The 19,857-nt window shown below is 38.4% G+C and overlaps 1 protein-coding gene across 3 annotated transcripts; it reads left to right on the plus strand.

Annotated features, from left to right (window-relative positions):
- Positions 1 to 288: 288 nt before the first annotated feature.
- LOC147865211 (phosphoinositide 4-kinase gamma 4) lies at positions 289 to 8,554 on the plus strand. Of its 3 annotated transcripts, XM_087317981.1 has the most exons (4): positions 290 to 598; positions 5,438 to 5,644; positions 5,737 to 7,222; positions 7,980 to 8,554. In XM_087317981.1, exons 3-4 carry the CDS (start codon positions 5,855 to 5,857, stop codon positions 8,352 to 8,354), a joined length of 1,743 nt encoding a protein of 580 aa, XP_087174107.1. In that variant the 5' UTR covers positions 290 to 598; positions 5,438 to 5,644; positions 5,737 to 5,854; the 3' UTR covers positions 8,355 to 8,554. The 3 variants fall into 3 exon arrangements, with proteins under 3 accessions (XP_087174108.1, XP_087174107.1, XP_087174106.1); XM_087317982.1 differs by lacking the exons at positions 5,438 to 5,644; positions 7,980 to 8,554 and adding an exon at positions 7,860 to 7,969 and having other exon boundaries at positions 289 to 598; XM_087317980.1 differs by lacking the exon at positions 5,438 to 5,644 and having other exon boundaries at positions 291 to 598.
- The last annotated feature ends 11,303 nt before the right edge of the window (positions 8,555 to 19,857 follow it).

The following is a 19,857-nucleotide window of genomic DNA, read 5'->3' on the forward strand; positions in this document are numbered from 1 at the left end:
GAATGCCATACATAGTGAGCGGTGATTTAACTTGCTTCTAAATGGATGGAAGATCGTGCGATCATCATCATCATCATAATCCAGATGGAAGATCAGATAGATGCCTGAGGTGGAAGGAGGTGTGGTGAAGAAGGAGAAGAAGAACATTGGTGAGAGGTGATTTGGCGGAAAGAGGGGGGGGGGGGGTTATTTTTGGGATACCGTTTTATTAACTTTGGTTTTTAAAGGATTCATCTTTCTTCTTCATCTTTCTTCTTCTTCTTCTTCTTCTTCTTCTCGCCTTCTGCGTATATGTATATGCGAGTGAGTTAGTTACAGATACATACACACGTGCCACATCTCGCTCCTCCCCTTCCACGGAAAGGAATTCGCAAGAGGGAAAACACTCACAGAAAGACACAGAACGGAAGATGCAGACATAGAGATCATTCGTTATACACATTCAGGAATAGGTAAAATAAAGAACCCTAAAACAGAAGAAGAAATACAAGCAAGTGTCGGAGAAAGAAAGGAACGGAGGGAGAGAGACAAGAAAAGAAGCAGCGATCGAGATATAAAAAAGAAAGATTGATTTGCGATTCTACTTGAGGAATCCCTGGTTAGATCATAAACTTTTCTTTTCATCGCCATTTCAAAATTTGACCTAAGAGTTTATTGAAATCCTTACTAATGCATTGCATTTTGTCTGTCGAATGTGACGCTTTCCTTTCTTCTTATATTTTGGATTTTCTTTGTCGCTAATGTTGTTGCCAAATATGATCTTTTTCTGGCATTTTTAATGTATTGATGAAACGTACACCCGACTTTGGATTAGACTTGTTATTCGAAAAAAAGGGAAATAAATCTGGAACTCTCACGTTTTCAACATGTATGTTGTGTTATATATGAATCATATTCATATGTCTATAAGTCCCACCATTTTTTGTTTCCATATAGAGGAAACATATAGATCCGTGCTATGTTTGGATAAAGAGGTTTTTTATTTAGTCACTTTGTAATTACCGATGTCCTAAAGGTGTAACCTTAGTATTTGATGGAGTGATGAGACACGATGAAAACATTTTAATCCATTCTTTCTCTTCTGATCTCATGTAATTGTGAGATGCCACACTAAATTTAATATCATTTAATGTACCTATTCTTTTTCATCTGTGGTTCTGTAGCAGACTTCCATTTATTCTTTGTAGGATATGCCTCGAAACAAACATATTCTGATATGCGTTAGATGTATGGTTATTCACGCATTTTTGTACTTTACCCTTGTGAATAGTGCATATTGGTGTTGCATTAGTCTTCAAATCGTGCAAATTCAATTTGTTGTTCGTGTATTTAATTATACTAGGTATGGATGTTAATATATAAACATGCACCTGTACTCTGGGAATATTGATAATACCATTGCATTTAACTGGCAAGTGTCTTTATTGATAACATACATATGTAAGTATGAAAGTATATGCTTCTTGAGATCAATGTCTAGGTTTCCATTACCATTTTCATTCCAAATCTGCACCTGCAGCATCCAGAACTCGCGAGGTGTTGTTTGCAAACATCTTCAAGCTTTCCTTTTATGAGTTCTACAATCATCCAAAAAAAATCCGAAATTTAGTCAAAAAAATAAGATGGTAGTCTAATTTCTGTTTTGATGACTCTCATTCTCTACAAGTTTCCAGAGAAGCTTTGAAAATTCCTTACAAAGTGCCTAAATCCAATGGTGCTGCTGCAAAATTGTTTCAGTGAGCTCCATTCAGAGTTGTAGTGAGGAGGCTATGACTTGCTTTGCCTGGGAATACGTGGTTGAGAATAAGACACTACTGCTTACCATACTCTATAGAGCTCTTGTAAAAAAATTCTAGGGATTGCTGTATTCAATATACCGTCATATAGAGAGGTCTGCCCTTTGGAATACTCGTAGATGATCATTAATGGCTTATCTTCTAGTAGTGATAATCAAGGTTGTTACATTGTACAATATGGAATGTGTACTTTACATGATAATACAGAGTATCTATACTAGAACATACACAATTTCCTAGAATGCCTCTAATTTCGGTTGTAGATTGTAGATGTTAATTGTTCTATTTACTATATGATAATGACCTGATATAAACATCACTGTTGTGAAAATCCTTGGTGACCATAACTCCTTCTCCACCACTTTGAAGACCTTGATGTAAATGTGTTTTGGGCTACCCCCTACTCTCTAGAAAGTTGGATTTACAGATTCTTTCAACAACCCAAATGTTGAAAGCAAAAATGCTGTCTTATAACAGAATGGCAACAAATGATGAGACATGTCATCAACATTGAAGTTGATATATTCGCTTGTCATCAAGCAATGATGTCGATATGACCAAGGTCTCAACGTTTATGATATATACACACATTTTTGCGCTTACACTTTCGAGCACACTTCGAATGTTCTCCATGTTGCTTTTCTCTCTTCCACCATTATGAATTAAAGAGGAGAAACCGAGGAGAGAGAGAGGAAGAGGAAGTCTGAAGGTAGAATGAGGAAAAAGAATAAGAGAACAGCGAGGAGAAAAAGGATGTAAAACCTAAATGTTAAAGTTTGAGTGAGGAAAATGAATGAGAAAAAGGTGCAGAAAAATGTGGGAGAAAAGAGAACACCATGTTTACATTAGATGGTTAGAAAGTTAAACTCAACTTTACACTTTTCTGAAAAAAGAAATCGTGCCTGTTATGAACAGTATGACAATATCTCTGCATCTGAATTATTGGACTGTACTTTGCAGTCATATGGTGTGCAAAAACAAACCTGCTAATAGTACCCTAAATTCTAATGTCAGATATTGAAAATGTTCTTGTGGAAAATGTGAATGATGACTATGTGTTAATTTATATGCTATTGATGTGGACTTTATGCATGACTCAAGAAAAACCTTTTCGTTTTGGATTTCAAGTTTGAAATGCCATCCATCTCTTTATTTAATTTAAGCTTTAATATAAAATCCAAACTTTAAAGGTTGTTAGTATGATTTTAAAAGTTAAACTAGCAATTAAATCGTTTATGTACGTATGTATCAGGCACAGATCTTCCAATGTATGTATTTTGCAACAGGCTTTATAAATGTAATTCTGTGTTATAATTAAAATTCTAATTATTTGTGAGATTCAGATAAAATTTCAACATATCACCTCAGATGAAGAAACTTGTGAAACCATGAACAATTCTTATCATCTTGATTGTGGCTGAGTTGTTCATTGCACTTTAAGATGTGATAGACATTTGTTCCTACTCAATAGTTTAAGAAGGGGTGTCATGACAACTAAGTTGTTGATCTAGCTCTGTTTGAGTTGAACCCTTAAATGGTGAAGACTACATGCATAGCGTTCATGTTTATTTCGAAGTTTCTGTTTTTTGCTTAACCCCTTTTGGGGGTATTTCTTTGATTCTAAATCTACTTAAGGGAAGTCAATAAATCCATTTAATCAACAATTATGATTTTTTTCACTATCCTACTATCTTTATGGACGATAAAAAATTCTAATTCTAATTCTTTAGGTGTTTTATTTGTGAGGTAATTTGGTTATAACATAGTATAGAGTACTGTTTGAACTATAGAATGTTAAACATGTACAAATATATCAAAACTATCCTGTCAGTATTGAAATATGAAATCATCATAGATTATAGATAATATTGAAATCCTTCATGATTTCAACTTTGTAGTGGGTTGACCAGTAGGCATCATTTGGACATGGTGAGCAACATATCTCTTTTCCTGCACGACTAAGTGAGGCTGAAGCTGCCAATTTCCACCACACATGATATCAATGCATCTCCCACCATACCTCTTGAAGAGTATGATTCACTACACTGATGCGAAATCTAGTACCTCTTGTCAAGGAGTACATCGCTTATTCAATCTGGTACCACCATTACATGAATATACCTGTGATTGGGAAACCATATTAACCCCGCCAATCGCATATCATCCATCATGTGGTGTTTGGGTGGGACATAGCACAAATCCAAGTGACTAAGAGCTATGCCTTATGCTAACTCTCAGTCACACACCAGTTCTAGCACATGAACAGGGATAAAGTCACTGCAAGAAGAAGCTGTACTTGTAGTATCCATTTTCTCATGCATTAAAGGACATAGCCATACCAGTAAATCCCTAGGCTGCCATCATACCATGTATCCTCTATAATTTAATGCTTAAATCAATTTTCATAATTATAGAGCTTTTTCTATAAAGATCTAATATGTGGGTGTGTACACTTTCATTAGACAAAGCAATTATAAGACAATCTTAATTCTCAATTCATAAACAGTGAACAGACAAGAACTTATCATTATGCTTAAACTTAGGTTATCCTAGGATTAATTATAAGTAGTCATCATATGCTGCAGTGTCTCACCTTCACAAGCTGCATTCTTACCTTCTTATAGGACTGGGATTTTGAGTCCTTACTTTAAAATTACTTATGTGTAAGCTACTTATGTGGCAAGATCATCTGACGGAGTTAAGATAGGGCTTATGCTTTCCTACAAGAAAGAAAGAAAGAAAGATATATTAACGTCTTTTAAGAGGCCAGAATGGCGTATAAGACCAAACAAGAGATTACATCTTAAGTGTTGTCTTGTCTTTGGGAACAACAAATCAAAATAAAATAAATATTACTTTTAAATATAAAAGTAAATGAGGTAAAAAGAGACGACGGAATCTGGTTTTCGGCACATGTGAGATTCTCAAGCTAGATATATTATAACTTTTTTCTTCCAAATATCTCTAGCATAGGTTGATCCAGAATGGAGAGGTCTCCGAAGCGAGGGAAGCACCTGCGATGGTAACCCCTTTGTTATGTCCTGGTTGGGAGCCCATTTGTGTATCGCTTGATTTACTTGTAACATAGGAGTGATGGGCAACTTGTGCCAAAGGCCAATATTCCAATGATTAAACTATTACAGCCTATTAATCAGCCAACGATTAATAACATAGATGCTATATCCAACATCAAATAAAAGTATCATGGATTACTTGAATGATACTTTTATTAAAGCCTGTATATCTCCCTAGGGAGAACTCCTACTGCATCCCTTTTTTAAGGATAGGTATTATGTTGCACTTCTTGAATTGCACACTCCAGACTCTAAATATCGAGATTGTAATTGCATTCATCTTTTCACGTTTCTTTTATTATACTAATTTTTGCTTCTTCCTTTGATTCCTCTTTTTCTATTCTCTGGGCATTCTTTTTTACTTTTTATATTGGCAGCCTCAAAGTCATGGCATAAATTTTCATTTTTGTGATTCCAAACCATTTGTTATCCCTGTGGAGTCTCCAATAAAGTCTAAATTCAAGCTCAGGATTTCATTTGGTTGTCTGAAGTTAAATTATAAATTCTAAAGTTCAAGATCTTGGCTGTCACTCATTTGTGCAAGATGCAACTCTTTTTTTTCAACAGAGTGGCTATTCATACCTAGAAAGACTACAGACTAGATTTATCTCTGTTATGTGTGAGTGCTTTATGAAAGAGGAAAAGCTAGATATGCTCATTGATAGGGGCAATCTCGAGCATGGTTTGAATGAAATTGGGGTTTATCATGTGATTATAAAGTGTGGGATCTGAGTATATCAATGTTGTACAGGTTATAAGCAGTAATATAGCATTGTTAAGTGTTAGAATAAAGACATTGTGTTAACTTTCATGTAAGCTCATAGATATTCAGAATGGCACTGATTATACTGTGTTCTTTGTGACAGGAAATAATAACTGTTCTTTCTCATCTTATTTTGCATCATCAACGCTTATTCTGTATGGTACATCAATGAGGGTCGTTTAGTAGCCTATTGATATCTTTTACAGTGTGTTAAGACAAAAATGGCTTCTTCGGCAATAGTACTGCAACCCCAACATGAAGGGGCCATTATGGCGCCCCCAGCATATGGATTTGATTGTAATGAGGATATCCAAATCTACATAACTACTTCTGGCCGAAATCCATCTATCCTGCCTTTGAAAGTCTGTGCTGGTGACACCATTGCTTCTGTGAAAATGAGGATCCAAGTTTATAAAGGTTTCTATACAAAGCATCAAAGATTGGTCTATGGTGGTCGTGAGCTTTATCGACAAGATGCTTTGGTTAGAGATTATGGGCTTACTAATGGAAAAAAGGTGCACTTGGTTGTGAAGCTTTCTGAATTGCAAGTAGTGACCATAAAGACATTTAGTGGCAAAGAACATGTTTTCAGAATTGACAAGATGAAGAGTGTTCGAGATTTGAAAAAACGATTGTCAAAAAAAGCAGGCCTAGCTGCTGATCAGCAGCAGCTTGTTCTAAGAGGTCAGGATCTGAAGGATGAAATGCTTATTGAGCAACTTTCACTTGTTGATGATGCTGTTGTACACCTATTTCTCCATAGCACTGTGAAAGTAAGAAGTCAGGCAATAGGATCTGACATTGAACTTTCAGCAATAGCTCAAGAAATGATAGATAATCCATGTATTGTTGAGATGAAACCATCAGATAGGCCCATGCTTCCACCATGCTCAGAGAATGGTAATCTCAACAGAGTTTATCCTAGAAAAGCTTATGCACATATAGAGAGGCTTTCAAAGCTCGTTATGCCATCTGTGCTTGATGATCTCCTAAAGCGTGTTAAAAGTGGGCTGGAAAATGGGCATACCCCTATCTTATCTCCGGAAGGATCAGGAGGGGCGTACTTCATGCAAGATGAGTTTGGCTCTAGCATCGTTGGGGTTTTCAAACCAGTGGATGAGGAACCCATGGCCATTAACAATCCACGGGGTCTTCCACCATCAAAAAACGGTGAGGGTCTCAAAAGAGGCACTAAAGTTGGCGAAGGTGCTCTGCGAGAGGTTGCAGCTTATATATTGGATCATGCAACTAAAGGACAAGATGGTGAGAAATTCACAGGTTTTGCAGGGGTTCCACCAACGATATTGATTGAATGCTCTCATGAATATCTTGAACATCCCAAAGATGATACAACTGCTGGTGTCAATGTAAAAATAGGCTCACTTCAAATGTTTGTACATGCTTCCAGCAATTGTGAAGATATGGGTCCTGCTCACTTTCCTGTATATGAAGTACATAAAATAGCAGTTCTTGACATTCGTTTGGCTAACACTGATAGAAATGGAGGAAATATCTTGGCTTGTAAACAGGGAGATTCTACAGAATGGACTCTTGTACCAATTGATCATGGCTATTGTTTGCCAGAAAAGGTAATTGTAGATAAAGTTATTCTATGTTTCTTTTCATGTTGTTATGGTACTTTATGCTACCTATGTTGTTATGTTATGTATTTTGCATATGTTATCTTAGAAAAGTTACCTATGCTATATTCATCGTGTCACCTTCGTACGCCCTGTGATGGCTCTGAGTGCTAAGTGGATAGAGTCAAGAGTCCAAGTTCTGGAGCATGAAATACCAAGTAACTGGCATGCTTTATCCAGGCACCAGGTGAGCTAATTATATAGGCAAGCCCTTAGGCAGCCTCTAGCTATAAGAAACCAACCTGTGGTAATCAAGATAACATTGGCATCAAAGCGAGCAATGTTAACATCTTGATTGCTGTAGGATGGTTACAATGAAGTAGCATGTCATACACCCTGTGATGGCTCCGCTTGTGTTCGTCCTGCCTACCTTGTGGCCTTTACCTCTCGCTTGATAATGTTGCCTATATTGGTACTCTACATAATGTCGTGGATATTATATTACATATGGTCACCTATATTGTCTTGTTATAGAGTCACTGATGTTATATTGCATAAATCTACTCTACGTTATATTCCAAAATGTCACCTGCGTATATTATACACTTAGTGTCACTATCTAATTGCCTATTTTTCTTTTTTCTAGTTTGAAGATTGTACTTTTGAATGGCTATCTTGGCCTCAAGCAAAGATACCACTATACATAATGTCACCTGTTATATTACAAAATGTCACCATCTAATTGAGTATTTGTCTTTTTTTCTAGTTTGAAGACTGTACTTTTGAATGGCTATATTGGCCTCAAGCAAAGATACCATTTCAAGCTGAAGTTCTGGAGTATATTGCTTCACTGAATGCAGAAGCAGATATTGCTCTATTAAAGTTGCACGGTTGGGCTTTATCTGCAGCTTGTGCTCGAGTGTTCAGAGTAGCAACAATGTTACTAAAGAAAGGGGCAGCTGCAGGTCTCACTCCGTACGAGATTGGGTTGATGATGTGCAGAGAAACACTGCATAAGATGTCTATTATTGAAAAGATAGTTGAAGATACAGAATCTATTGTTTTGCCTGGGAGCAGTGAGTCAGGCTTTATTGCAGCTGTTTCTATGATAATGGATAAGTATATCCAAGATAAAAAATAGCTCATTGACAATAACAATTAGGCTTGTGTGGAAAGGACAACCATTTATAGTGGTTTCAATGGTGTGTGCCCGTTTGTGTGCTAATAACTGATTCTTTCCTAATGAACCCATAGAGAACCAAAGTACATTAAACACTGGAATTTTTGAAGTGATAATATGTTTATAGACTTCTTTGTTAAAATAATATAGTTTTATGTGTACATTTTCTTGTTTTTGTTTGAATGAAATTGATTAAACTATGCGTAATGATGTGTTCTACATTTCATATGGTGGCTACAGAATGACCTTATGCATTCAAAATTTAAAGTAACAATATGATTGTTCATACTGGTCAATAATTTAAGATGATTTTATAAAGTTCAATTTTGTCAAATGAATTTGCATTCATTGTGCATGGGGGACTGCATAATAGCAGATATGAGAAACAATTTATCTAGTATTTGAAGATTACTAATGGATTGTTGAAATAGAAATCATGTTAATTATTTGCTATTTGTGTTTTTGTTATCATGGATCCAAAATAATCATGGAACATATATGTATGAGAGACGATTTATTCTAGTATTTGAAGAATACTTGAGGAGTGTTGATATAGAAATCATGTTAACTATTTGCCATTTGTGTTTTGGTTATCATGGATCACAAATAAAATGCTTTCATTTTCTTGACGTATTTCTTGATTAATTTCTCACTAATGATGATTTTCAATGAAATGTTAGTAGAAGTCATGGATTTTTGCAAATTGTTTGAACTTCTTACAAATTTGAACCAAGTAGAACCATGTTACTCATGTTCAAATCTATTGCTTGTAGCTGGCTTGTGCATCGGCATGTTTGTAAAGGTACCTTTTACTAAATAAGAGCTATATAGACTACACTTGGTATTTGGGAGAGAAAATGTTTGTACTTGGGCTCAAACAAAGTAGGCTTTGCTCACTAATATAGGAGAATAAATGGGTTTAGCTATGGGCTTGGCAAGAAACATTATAATAAGATTAGTTTTGATTATATGTTGGCACCAATCTCCATCCATACTCACATGTGCTCACTTTTGTTTGGAGCATTTGCATTTTCATATTCTCTTTCTCAATTATTAAGTATTTGAAGCTTGCCACTCCCCATAAGAAGATTAGACATCTTAATATCCATTGGTTTATAATTAATGGGTCTCAACTATAGCGAAAGCACTCTTGTACAAATATACACCCATGGTTTAACTAGGGTTATATAAAGATTGTATTCCTCTCTAATGCAAATGTGCCACATAATGCATGTGCATTGGTTGTACTTTGATTACATCAATACCCACCATTGGCTTTTTTATAAAAGCCTCTCACATAATGCACTGGAACAATGCTTTACACCTAGATGGTCCAGTCAATTGTTGCACCTCAACGCATGTTAGGGAGAACCAATTCGCATTTCACCCCTAACTAGCAATGGGCATGGTTTCGGCTCAAACTGAACTGAGCCATTAAGCCATAGTTTAACAATTTATTGGTTCCAAAAAATTTAATGGTTTGGTTTGGATTTTCGATAAACGGTTCGGTTCGGTTCTAAAACTCAGGTTTATAGGTTTGGTTTAAAGGTTTATAGGTTTTTGGTTAACTTTTTTTTTACCTTAAAGTTTATTGATTTCATGGTTTAATTAATGGTTATTTATTTAATTAATTAATTTAACTTAAATATTTATTTAATCTAATGGTTCAAGTAAAGTTTCTTTTATTGATTTAATAATTTTAACTTAAATGTTATTTAATTTAATGTATTTTTGTTTATTTCGATGTTTAATTAGTTTGATTTAAGTGGTTAGGTTTAAATTTTTTATTAAATGGTTCGGTTTGGTTTTAACTTTTCCCTAAACGGTTTGGTTTTAAATGGTTTGGTTTAAATACTGAGAGTTCATAAACGGTTTGGTTTGGTTTGGTTTCTTTCCCATGAAACTGAATCGAACCGAAACCAAATTGCGCCCATTGCTACCCCAAACCACAACTCATCCACTAATTTCTCAATGTCAATCAGTTCAAACCTCCCATTAGCTTCACTCAAGCTTCATTGGATCAAACTTGAGCATTCCAACAAGAGTATTAATGAGAGGAAATTATTGAAGGGGTGATTCAAATTGCCACCCAAAAATATTGTGAGAAAACGTCAATGTTACATAGATTGGACACCAACATGGATGTAAAAATCATTCTAGTTGTCAATTAGTCTTGTTAGAATTTGAATCATAGATAGGGCAAAACAACGAACGTAAAAATTCTTGGAGAAAAAACTACCCACCTCACTTTCTTGCAGATTATTATTTTGTGTCACATTTGCAGGATTTGTGCTAGACCTAATGTAGTCATACCTAAATATTTGGAGCTCTGGTTTAGGCTTTGCATCTTTCTCTCTCTCTCTCTCTCTCTCTCTCTCTCTCTCTTTTGGTGAAAACACACAATTATATTAATAAATGTGTGTGAAAAGCACTACTTACAATGGGTGTGATAATGGAGTATGGTCACCCACTAACTACACTACATGGGTAATGGAACATGTTGAATTGCCAATAGGCAAGACGAACAATCCACTAAGGAAAGAATTTCCACTTGCTCCAATAAAGAAAATTACCACATTAGTACTCCCTTCAACTTTCGTAGATATACTTTCACTCCATGTCTACCATCGAATACAAAAGCATTGCACATGTCCCAATTATACCGCAATCCACAATATACTTCCATCTCTGATTTTGGGTCAACCTGTGTAAATTGTGCAAACACCCACTGTTTAGGTGTAAAATAACACCGTGATAAAACTTGCCAAATTTGAGAAATGTAACTCCAAATCTGACAAGCAATCGAACATTGTTTAAATCGATGAGTACTATCTCTCCATTTGAACAGTGGAAAAGAAGCAATTACCCGTTGCTCGTCCACGACGCTTTAGAGCTAATGCTAAAGGCAATCCTCCAATCAAAACTCTCCAAATAAAGACCTTTGCTATAACAATGGGCACGGTTTTCGCTCAAACCGAATCAAATCGTTAAGCCATGGTTTAAGGGTTTATTGGTTCCAAAAAAATTTAATGGTTTGGTTTGGTTTGGATCTTCGATACTCGGTTCGGTTCAGTTCTAAAACTCTAGTTTATAGGTCTATAGGTTTATAGGTTTTTGGTTAACCTTTTTTTTACCTTAATAATTTATTAATTTCATGGTTTAATTTAGCAATGGGCACGGTTTTAAGACAAGGAAACCGAACCATTTATTTAAAACAAAAACCAAACCAAACCGTTTATGAACTCTCAGTATTTAAACCAAACCATTTAAGAAAAAGTTGAAACCCAACCATTTAAAACCAAACCGTTTAGGGAAAAGTTAAAACTAAACATAACCATTTAATAAAAAATTTAAGTTTACCTAACCACTTAAGTCAAACTAATTAAACATCTAAATAAACAAAAATACATTACATTAAATAAACATTTAAGTTATATTTATTAAATCAGTAAAAGAAACTTTAATTGAACCATTAAATTAAATAAACATTTAAGTTAAATTAATTAAATAAATAAATAACCATTAAATCAATAAACTGTTAAGGTAAAAACATAGTTAACCAAAAACCTATAAACCTTTAAACCAAACCTATAAACTTATAAACTCGAGTTTTAGAACCGAAACCAAACCGTTTATCGAAAATCCAATCCAAACCAAACTATTAAATGTTTTTGGAACCAATAAACCGTTAAACCATGGCTTAACGGTTTGGTTCGGTTAGAGCCAAAATCGTGCCCATTGCTAGTTTAATTAATGGTTTTTTATTTATTTAATTAATTTAACTTCAATGTTTATTTAATTTAATGGTTCAATTAATGTTTCTTTTATTGACTTAATAAATTTGACTTAAATGCTTTAATTTAATTTAATGTATTTCTGTTTATTTAAATATTTGATTAGTTTGGCTTAAATGGTTAGGTTTAAATTTTTTATTAAATGGTTCGGTTGGTTTCAACTTTTCCCTAAATAGTTTGGTTTTAAATGGTTTGGTTTACTTTTTCTTAAATGGTTTGATTTAAATACTTGAGAGTTCATAAACGGTTTGGTTTGGTTTTTGTTTTATATAAACAGTTCGGTTTCGGTTTCTTTGCCTTCAAACCAAATCGAACCGAAACCGAACCGTGCCCATTGCTAGTTTGCTTGGTAATTTAGAATGCCAACTACGTTGTAAGATTTGATTCCACCCATGATCAGATTTATGTATTTTCCATTCTTCTTCAACCTTAGATAATAGCCACCCAAGAGTCTGAACAAAGCAATGATACAAACGATTAGTAGTCACTTGTAACAACGACGTTTGACCCCGTAAATACCAATCAATCCACGGTTGCTCTCCTGTTTGATGAGGTAAAGGACCTTGCATCAATGCAATATTTTGTAATTGCTGCTAGATAAACCCATAATTAGGCGAGATGCGTAATAACTATCGCGTTTCAACAAACTCCAAAATGCTTTAAGATGGAGCCTCAACTATATCTCCCACCTCTTTGACTCCCAAACGAAACAAACGATTAAATTAAGAGCGCAATCTCACCTTTCCTAGCCAATATAATAACCGAAAAGGCACAAGTAACTCTTTTTGCAAAAATTACAATGCTCTCTACTAGATGATGGTTTCCATACACATAACAAGAGACTTGCTTCTTGCCATGAGGTAACCAAATGTTGAACATACGAAGAGCGCAGAATCCTAAGTGAAATACACCCATTTAGTAATTGCCACCATGAAGCCTTAATCATTGTCCTCCCATGTGTTAAACCCTTGTTCTCAATGAAATATTGAACAATAGATATCCATGGTTATGAGTTTGAACACATGTCTTGTAATAATGAAAATCTATGAACCATCATATGCATAGATAAGTTCAATATTCTAGCTCCCCCCAAGTGCTTAGGGGGTGCTAGATGATTCCCCGCAACCCATGTGATTCCCATCTTATCCCTCTTCTTCCACAACAAATATCGAAGACGTTGCAAAACATAATGCAAAGCCTTCTTTCTCCATGGCAACAATGGTAAGTGATATAATATCATGGGTTCCATAATACATTGTACAACCTTCAAGCGTACATGAAATGGCCAAGATTGTGACTTCCAATACATGAACTTATCCCTCAACTTACTAGACATCCATTCAATCAATTGACCATTTGTAGCATTCATTCCTAATGGATAGCCCAAGTGTCCAAAAATAGAACCTTTCTTCACCACAAATCGTTGCCATCCTAAACATTCCAAATCCCTTTCAATACATGATATGAGACTAGACTTCCTCAAATTGATATCTAATCTAGAATCCAGTGCAAATTGGTTCCATACAAGCATCCCCTTCTCAAGATTCTCTCGTGAGGCTTGTAAAAACATGAAAGAATCATCAACCAAAGCTTGTGCTACTAGCTGCCCTCCAGATGGAAGGTGTAAACCCACAATGTCACCATTTGTTGCAAGCCTTGATAGCATCATTAACAAGGGATGAGCAAACAACAATGGGCTATGTGGGCATCCTTGACGAATGGAACTTGTGAGGCCAATATCTGATGTAACTCCCCCATTAAGCATTACTCAAGACATTGCATCTTTTCCTAATAAAAATATGAGGCGAGACATACAAGGTCCAATGCCCATTGTATGCATTAACCCAGAAACAAAGTGTCACAAACATGACAACAGTCGCGTCAAGATTTGAACTCTTGATCTCTTATATATAGTCAAGTGTTGTGTTCTAACCAACACGTCCAAATATATGGTCATGGTATTTTTATCTTAGTAAATTATTAGTAGATTATCTATTTCAAGTTCTAGGAGTTTTTAGAAAGTTCTAGAACTAGAAGGTTGTAGAGGGTTCTAGAATATTCTCCCGAATATTCTAATGCATGTACTTCGACTCACAATATAAATACTTGTAACCTCCTTGGTCCCTTTCAAGGGATTCAACACCAGTCATTGACACGTCAATCTAGTATTCTCGTTTCGTCCCATATTCTCTCCTTGATTTACATCTATGTCTTTATGCTCTTGTATTGTTCCTAGAGTCTTAAGTTCCTCATCTCGTCGCTCCCAACTTCTCGAGTTTCTATCCCCATCACGTCGAGTTCCACGTTTGTAACCTTATCGGTCGTAGCCTCATCATCTGTGCTTTGTCGTAGTCTAGCGTTGGTGTGTCTGTGACAGTTTGAATCCCTCTATAAAGAATTGAGAAGGCAAGAGTGGTTGTAATGCAGCGGAAGATGAGTGTGTGTGTGTGTGTGTGTGTGTGTGTGTGAGTGAGTGAGAGAGAGAGAGAGAGAGAGACAGCTCTTAAGACAGAGATAGAAAAACTTTATATTAACCAAATTACATCAAAGCATAAGACATCCAACAACAACTAAGTTACAAGGGGTTGGTTTAAATACCAACTAAGCTATGGCAAGTCCCCTTTCTACTATTTACAAAACTAGCCTAGTATGTCCATGAGCTAGTATGAAACCTATCTATGGGCAGTTGAGTTCGATTCTCAACACGCCCCTTAGAACACAACTTCCATCTGTCAGAAAGTTGTTTCGGTCTTCGGAGTACTTCGATTTAAGGAATCGGATTCCGGCTTTATTGCTTTACGCTTCTTATTGTGTGTTGCGTAGTCTAGCCGTGTTGCGTACTCCCCCTCAAGCTCGGCAATTTAGATGTCGTGAGACCAAGGTCCGATGCAAATTGCCCGAGCTTGTCGATGCCTAGAGCTTTCGTGAAAGTATCAGCAACCTGCAGGTGCGTACTAATGTGTTGTAGGTCGATCTCTCCAGCCTGTACGCGCTCGCGGATGAAGTGGTAGTGGACCTCGATATGCTTAGTCCGCGCGTGGAATACGGGATTCCGCGCCAGGTAGATACTACTCATGTTGTCGTAGTATATGTGAATCGGATCCTTGATGGGTACGCCCAGATCCTTTAGTACGCGTTTGAGCCAGACGGCTTCGCATGTAGCAATTGCTACGCCCCTGTATTCGGCTTCCGTGCTCGACAATGCGACTGTCGGCTGCTTCTTACTACTCCAAGAGATCGCTCCGCTGCCAAGAGAGAAGAAGAATCCGGAGGTGGATCGTCTGTCCGCTTTATATCATGCCCAGTCCGCGTCCATAATGCCGTAGTCCATTGTCATACTAACATACTGAAGTATCCCCTTAACGCAGTCCAGATGAAGATTTCGCGGATTCTACATAAATTGGCTAAGTAGGCCAACCGAATAACTGAGGTCGGGTCGCGTAATGGTCAAATAGATCAAACTACCGATCAGTTGTCGATACTGAGTCAGCTCACTCTCAGCGGTTCCGGAATTGGCATCGATCTTGAGATTACGATCAAGAGGGATAGACACAGGCTTGCACTTGGTCATTCTGAACTTGTAGAGTAAGTTGAGATTGTAGTGTCGTTGAGAGATCATTATTCCGACTGGTGTCTGAATTACTTCAATACCTAGGAAGTAATGGAGCTCGTGTAAGTCTTTCATTTCGAATCTGCCGGAAAGAAGTGATTTGACTTTGTTAATCTCGGCGAGATCCTTCCCTCCGATGACCAAATCATCCACGTACAGGATGATGATGATCAGGTTATCCGACTCATTTCGGATGTACAGAGAGGTGTCAGATTTTGACATCTGAAATCCGACTTGGTGAAGATATTGCATGATCTTCGAGTGCCAAGCACGCAGTGCTTGTTTGAGGTCGTAGAATGGCTTCTTGAGTTGGCATACGGCGAGCAAATGCTTACGCGATTCGAATTCGGGTGGTTGTATCATGTACACCTCTTCTTCTAACTCTCCTTGGAGGAAAGCGTTTTCCACGTCCATCTGGTGGAGGTGCCATCCCTTCGCTATGGCGAGTGCAATTATTGTCCGTATGGTTGTCATCTTTGCCACCGGGGCAAAGGTTTCTTCGTAGTCTATGCCATGCGTTTGCGCGTAGCCTTTCGCAACGAGCCGTGCTTTGAAGCGATTTACGGATCCGTCGGCATTGTATTTTACTTTGTATATCCATCTGCATCCAATCGCTTTCTTGTTCGGGGGGAGAGGAACAAGATCCCATGTCTCGTTTTTGCATAAAGCTTCCATCTCCTCATTCATTCTATCGACCCATCATGAATCCTTTGCGGCTTCGGAAACCATTTCCGGTTCCCGTACTGACGCTACTTTCATCATAAAAGTGTAGTGATACGCCATGTACTCGTCATAGCCATAGCGGTTTACGGGGTTCTTCTCTCGGGTGGACCGGCGTAGCTTTTTGTTCGCGGATTCTAAAGCTTTCTTCACGCCGTCTATCCCGGTGTCAAGGCCTTCGAACTCACTATCAAGGGAGTGGATCGATTCAAATTCGAACTGATCTTCATATTCCCGCATTTTCGCCTTCCCTTTGTCCAGCTTCGGACTCGGCCGAGATGTGCTTTCATCACTCGGCGGCTCTAATGGCCCACTCAGCTGTGTCGTAATAGGGATGTCTTCTAACATCTGTGTGAGCCGATCCTCAGCTTCTATTTCTATTTCAGTGTCATCTGCATCGAGCGGGGTTGGAGTCGAAGTATTCACTGGTGCGTACCAAGATGCGTATTCGTCGAAGACTACGTCTCAATTTGTTCAAAACTTACGGGTAGATGGATTGTAGCATTTGTACCCCTTCTATTCGAGTGAGTATCCTAGGAGGATAAATTTCTCCATCTTTGGGTCAAGCTTTTGCCGCGTATTGTCGAGAATATGTACGTAGGCGATAGAACCGAAAATACGAACATGTGACAAGTCCGGCTTCTTTCCAAAGAATTTCTCATGCAGAGTTATATCGTGTACTCCCAAGGTTGCGCACTTGTTCATGAGATATACAGCCGTATTTGCCGCTTTTGCCCAATCAGGTTCTTGTCGTTCATCGTGGCTCGTGCGACTTCTACTACATGGCGATTTTTACGCTCTGCTACGTCGTTTTGCTGAGGCGTGTGTCGACACGAGAACTCTCGCCGGATTCCTTCTTTTCGGAGATATGCCGAAAATTCATCCGAAGACAGCGTATATGCCGACCCGTAGTTTTTTCGACTTCGGCCCTGAATGTCTGGAAGTGCCTGAACACTTCACTCTTCTAATCGAAGACAGCGTATATGCCGACCCGTAGTTTTTTCGACTTCGGCCCTGAATGTCTGGAAGTGCCTGAACACTTCACTCTTCTAATCGAAGACAGCGTATATGCCGACCCGTAGTTTTTTCGACTTCGGCCCTGAATGTCTGGAAGTGCCTAAACACTTCACTCTTCTGCTTCATCAGATAGATCCATGTGTTCCTGGAGAAGTCGTCAATGAACGTGACATAGTATCGGCATCCACCGAATGTTGTTGTCTGGGCTGGTCCCCACACATCTCAATGTACAACATCCAGGATCCCTTTGCTCACATTTTGCTCCTTAGGGAATGGGTGATGACGGCGTTGCTTTCCGAACTGACATGCTTCGCATACGCTTGTAATCTCCTTTGCCATAAAGTTCAAGAGTCCGATTACGACTCCTTTCGATTGCATGTTTTGTAGTTTCTGGAGATTAATGTGGCCGATTCTCTTGTGCCACAATTTTAAGTCGGTTTCGACTTTCTGGCCCTTTGCATACATGGCTGACTTTACCTCGCTTGATTCAAGGATGAACATACGACCTTCTCGTCGGTCGTGAGCTACAACTTGATCGCCTTTTTCGATGAAGCATCTGGCATTATTGAAGCGTACTTGCATTCCTTGTTCGACAATCTGGCCGACCGAGACCAAGTTTTTCATGATGGTGGGGACATGCATCACATCCTTGAGGTAGGTTTGTTTGTCGTCGTTTCCGAATGGGATGTTCCCGATATGTTGTATGGGTTGTGTTGTGTCATCTCCTATTTCGACATATCCAGGACGTTCAAGCTTTCGAAGTTCCCGAAACCAATCTTCATGGGACGTCATGTGATTGGATGCTCCCGAATCGACAAACCATACGTTGTTCGGAGTGGAAGCGGTAGTTGACGCAAGTGCGGACATTGAGTGCGCTTCGTGCTTCATTATGAACATTCCGCTGTGGTCGTCGTAGTCGGAGTTCGTGGTGTAATTTGTTAGTTGTTGGCCTTGCTCACGCTTCTTCTTCCGACACTCCTCTTCGTAGTGGTCGGGTTTTCCGCAATACCCGCACTCAACTAGGTTCCTACGGTTCCTTGGTCCGGCGTGATGACTCCCCCTTCCACCGAACTCTCTGGGGCCGTTTCTGTCTACTTGCCTTTGGTGGGAGTTACGATGTTGATTGTGTCAACCTTGGCCGTATTGGCCTCTCCTGCTGCGACTGTGTCCTCTTCCTCCATCGAAGTTCGAATATAGCATCTGTCCTTTGTGTGCGTTGTTCCTTTGACGCACGTGATTCTCTTCGACCAGCAATCACGATTGGAGATCAAAAAAGGAGGGAGGATTTTCTCTCGTGAGAACGGACGATCTTATTGCACCAAATCGCGGTGCTAAGCCACCAAGGCATATCTGCACCATTTCTTCATCGTCAATGCTAACATTGATCGATCCAAGGGCATCGCACAACTCCTTAATCTTTAAGGTGTAGTTGCCGATTGACATGTCCCTTTGTTGAAGATTGTTCAGCTCTTGTCGAAGTTGGAGCTTTCGTGCGGCGGTATTGGCTGCAAAAATCTTCTTGAGGTTTTCCCACGCCTGCTTCGGCGTTTTTGCCTCTCAAATGTAGCCAAGCATATGATCATGAACGCATGATGCAAGGCAATACAACACACGGCTTGCGGCCTGCTCCCAAGCGGGATAGTCGGCGTGTGTTGGGTTGGGGTGTGATTCGTGAGCTCCTTCGATGTAGCTCCAGTAGCCTTGTCCGACAAGATATTGATGCATCTTGTATTCCCAAGATGCAAAGTTCGTTCTATCGAGCTTCTCGGTAGGAAGAGCGCTTCCCATTTGAGTATTCATGGTGATTTCTTCTCTGTCAATGGGCCAATTCTGTTGATCGTCGGCGTGCAGCACAACACAGTCGAAAATGCTTGATCAAGCAACCACTCAATCTGATACCATGTAAAGAAATGAGGAGGCAAGAGTGGTTGTAATGCAGTGGAAGATGAGTGTGTGTGTGTGTGTGTGTGTGTGTGTGTGTGTGTGTGTCAAGATTGAGAGAGAGAGTGTGTGTGTGTGTGTGTGTGTGTGTGCGTGAGAGAGAGAGAGAGAGAGATCTTAAGACAGAGATAGAAAAACCTTATATTAACCAAATTACATCAAAGCATAAGACATCCAACAACAACTAAGTTACAAGGGGTTGGTTTAAATACCAATTGAGCTAGGGCAAGTCCCCTTTCTACTATTTACAAAACTAGCCTGGTATGTCCATGAGCTAGTGTGAAACCTATCTATGGGAAGTTGAGTTCGATTCTCAACGCCCTCCCAATTGGAAGCATCACTCGTCTTTGTCATCGCCCTTGCTTTTAGAGTTATCATCGTC

This window comes from Azolla caroliniana, unplaced genomic scaffold (genome assembly GCF_043228905.1).
Source record: "Azolla caroliniana isolate FFs.n. ecotype wild unplaced genomic scaffold, voAzoCaro1.0.p SCAF_4, whole genome shotgun sequence".
NCBI classification, from domain to species: Eukaryota; Viridiplantae; Streptophyta; class Polypodiopsida; order Salviniales; family Salviniaceae; genus Azolla; species Azolla caroliniana.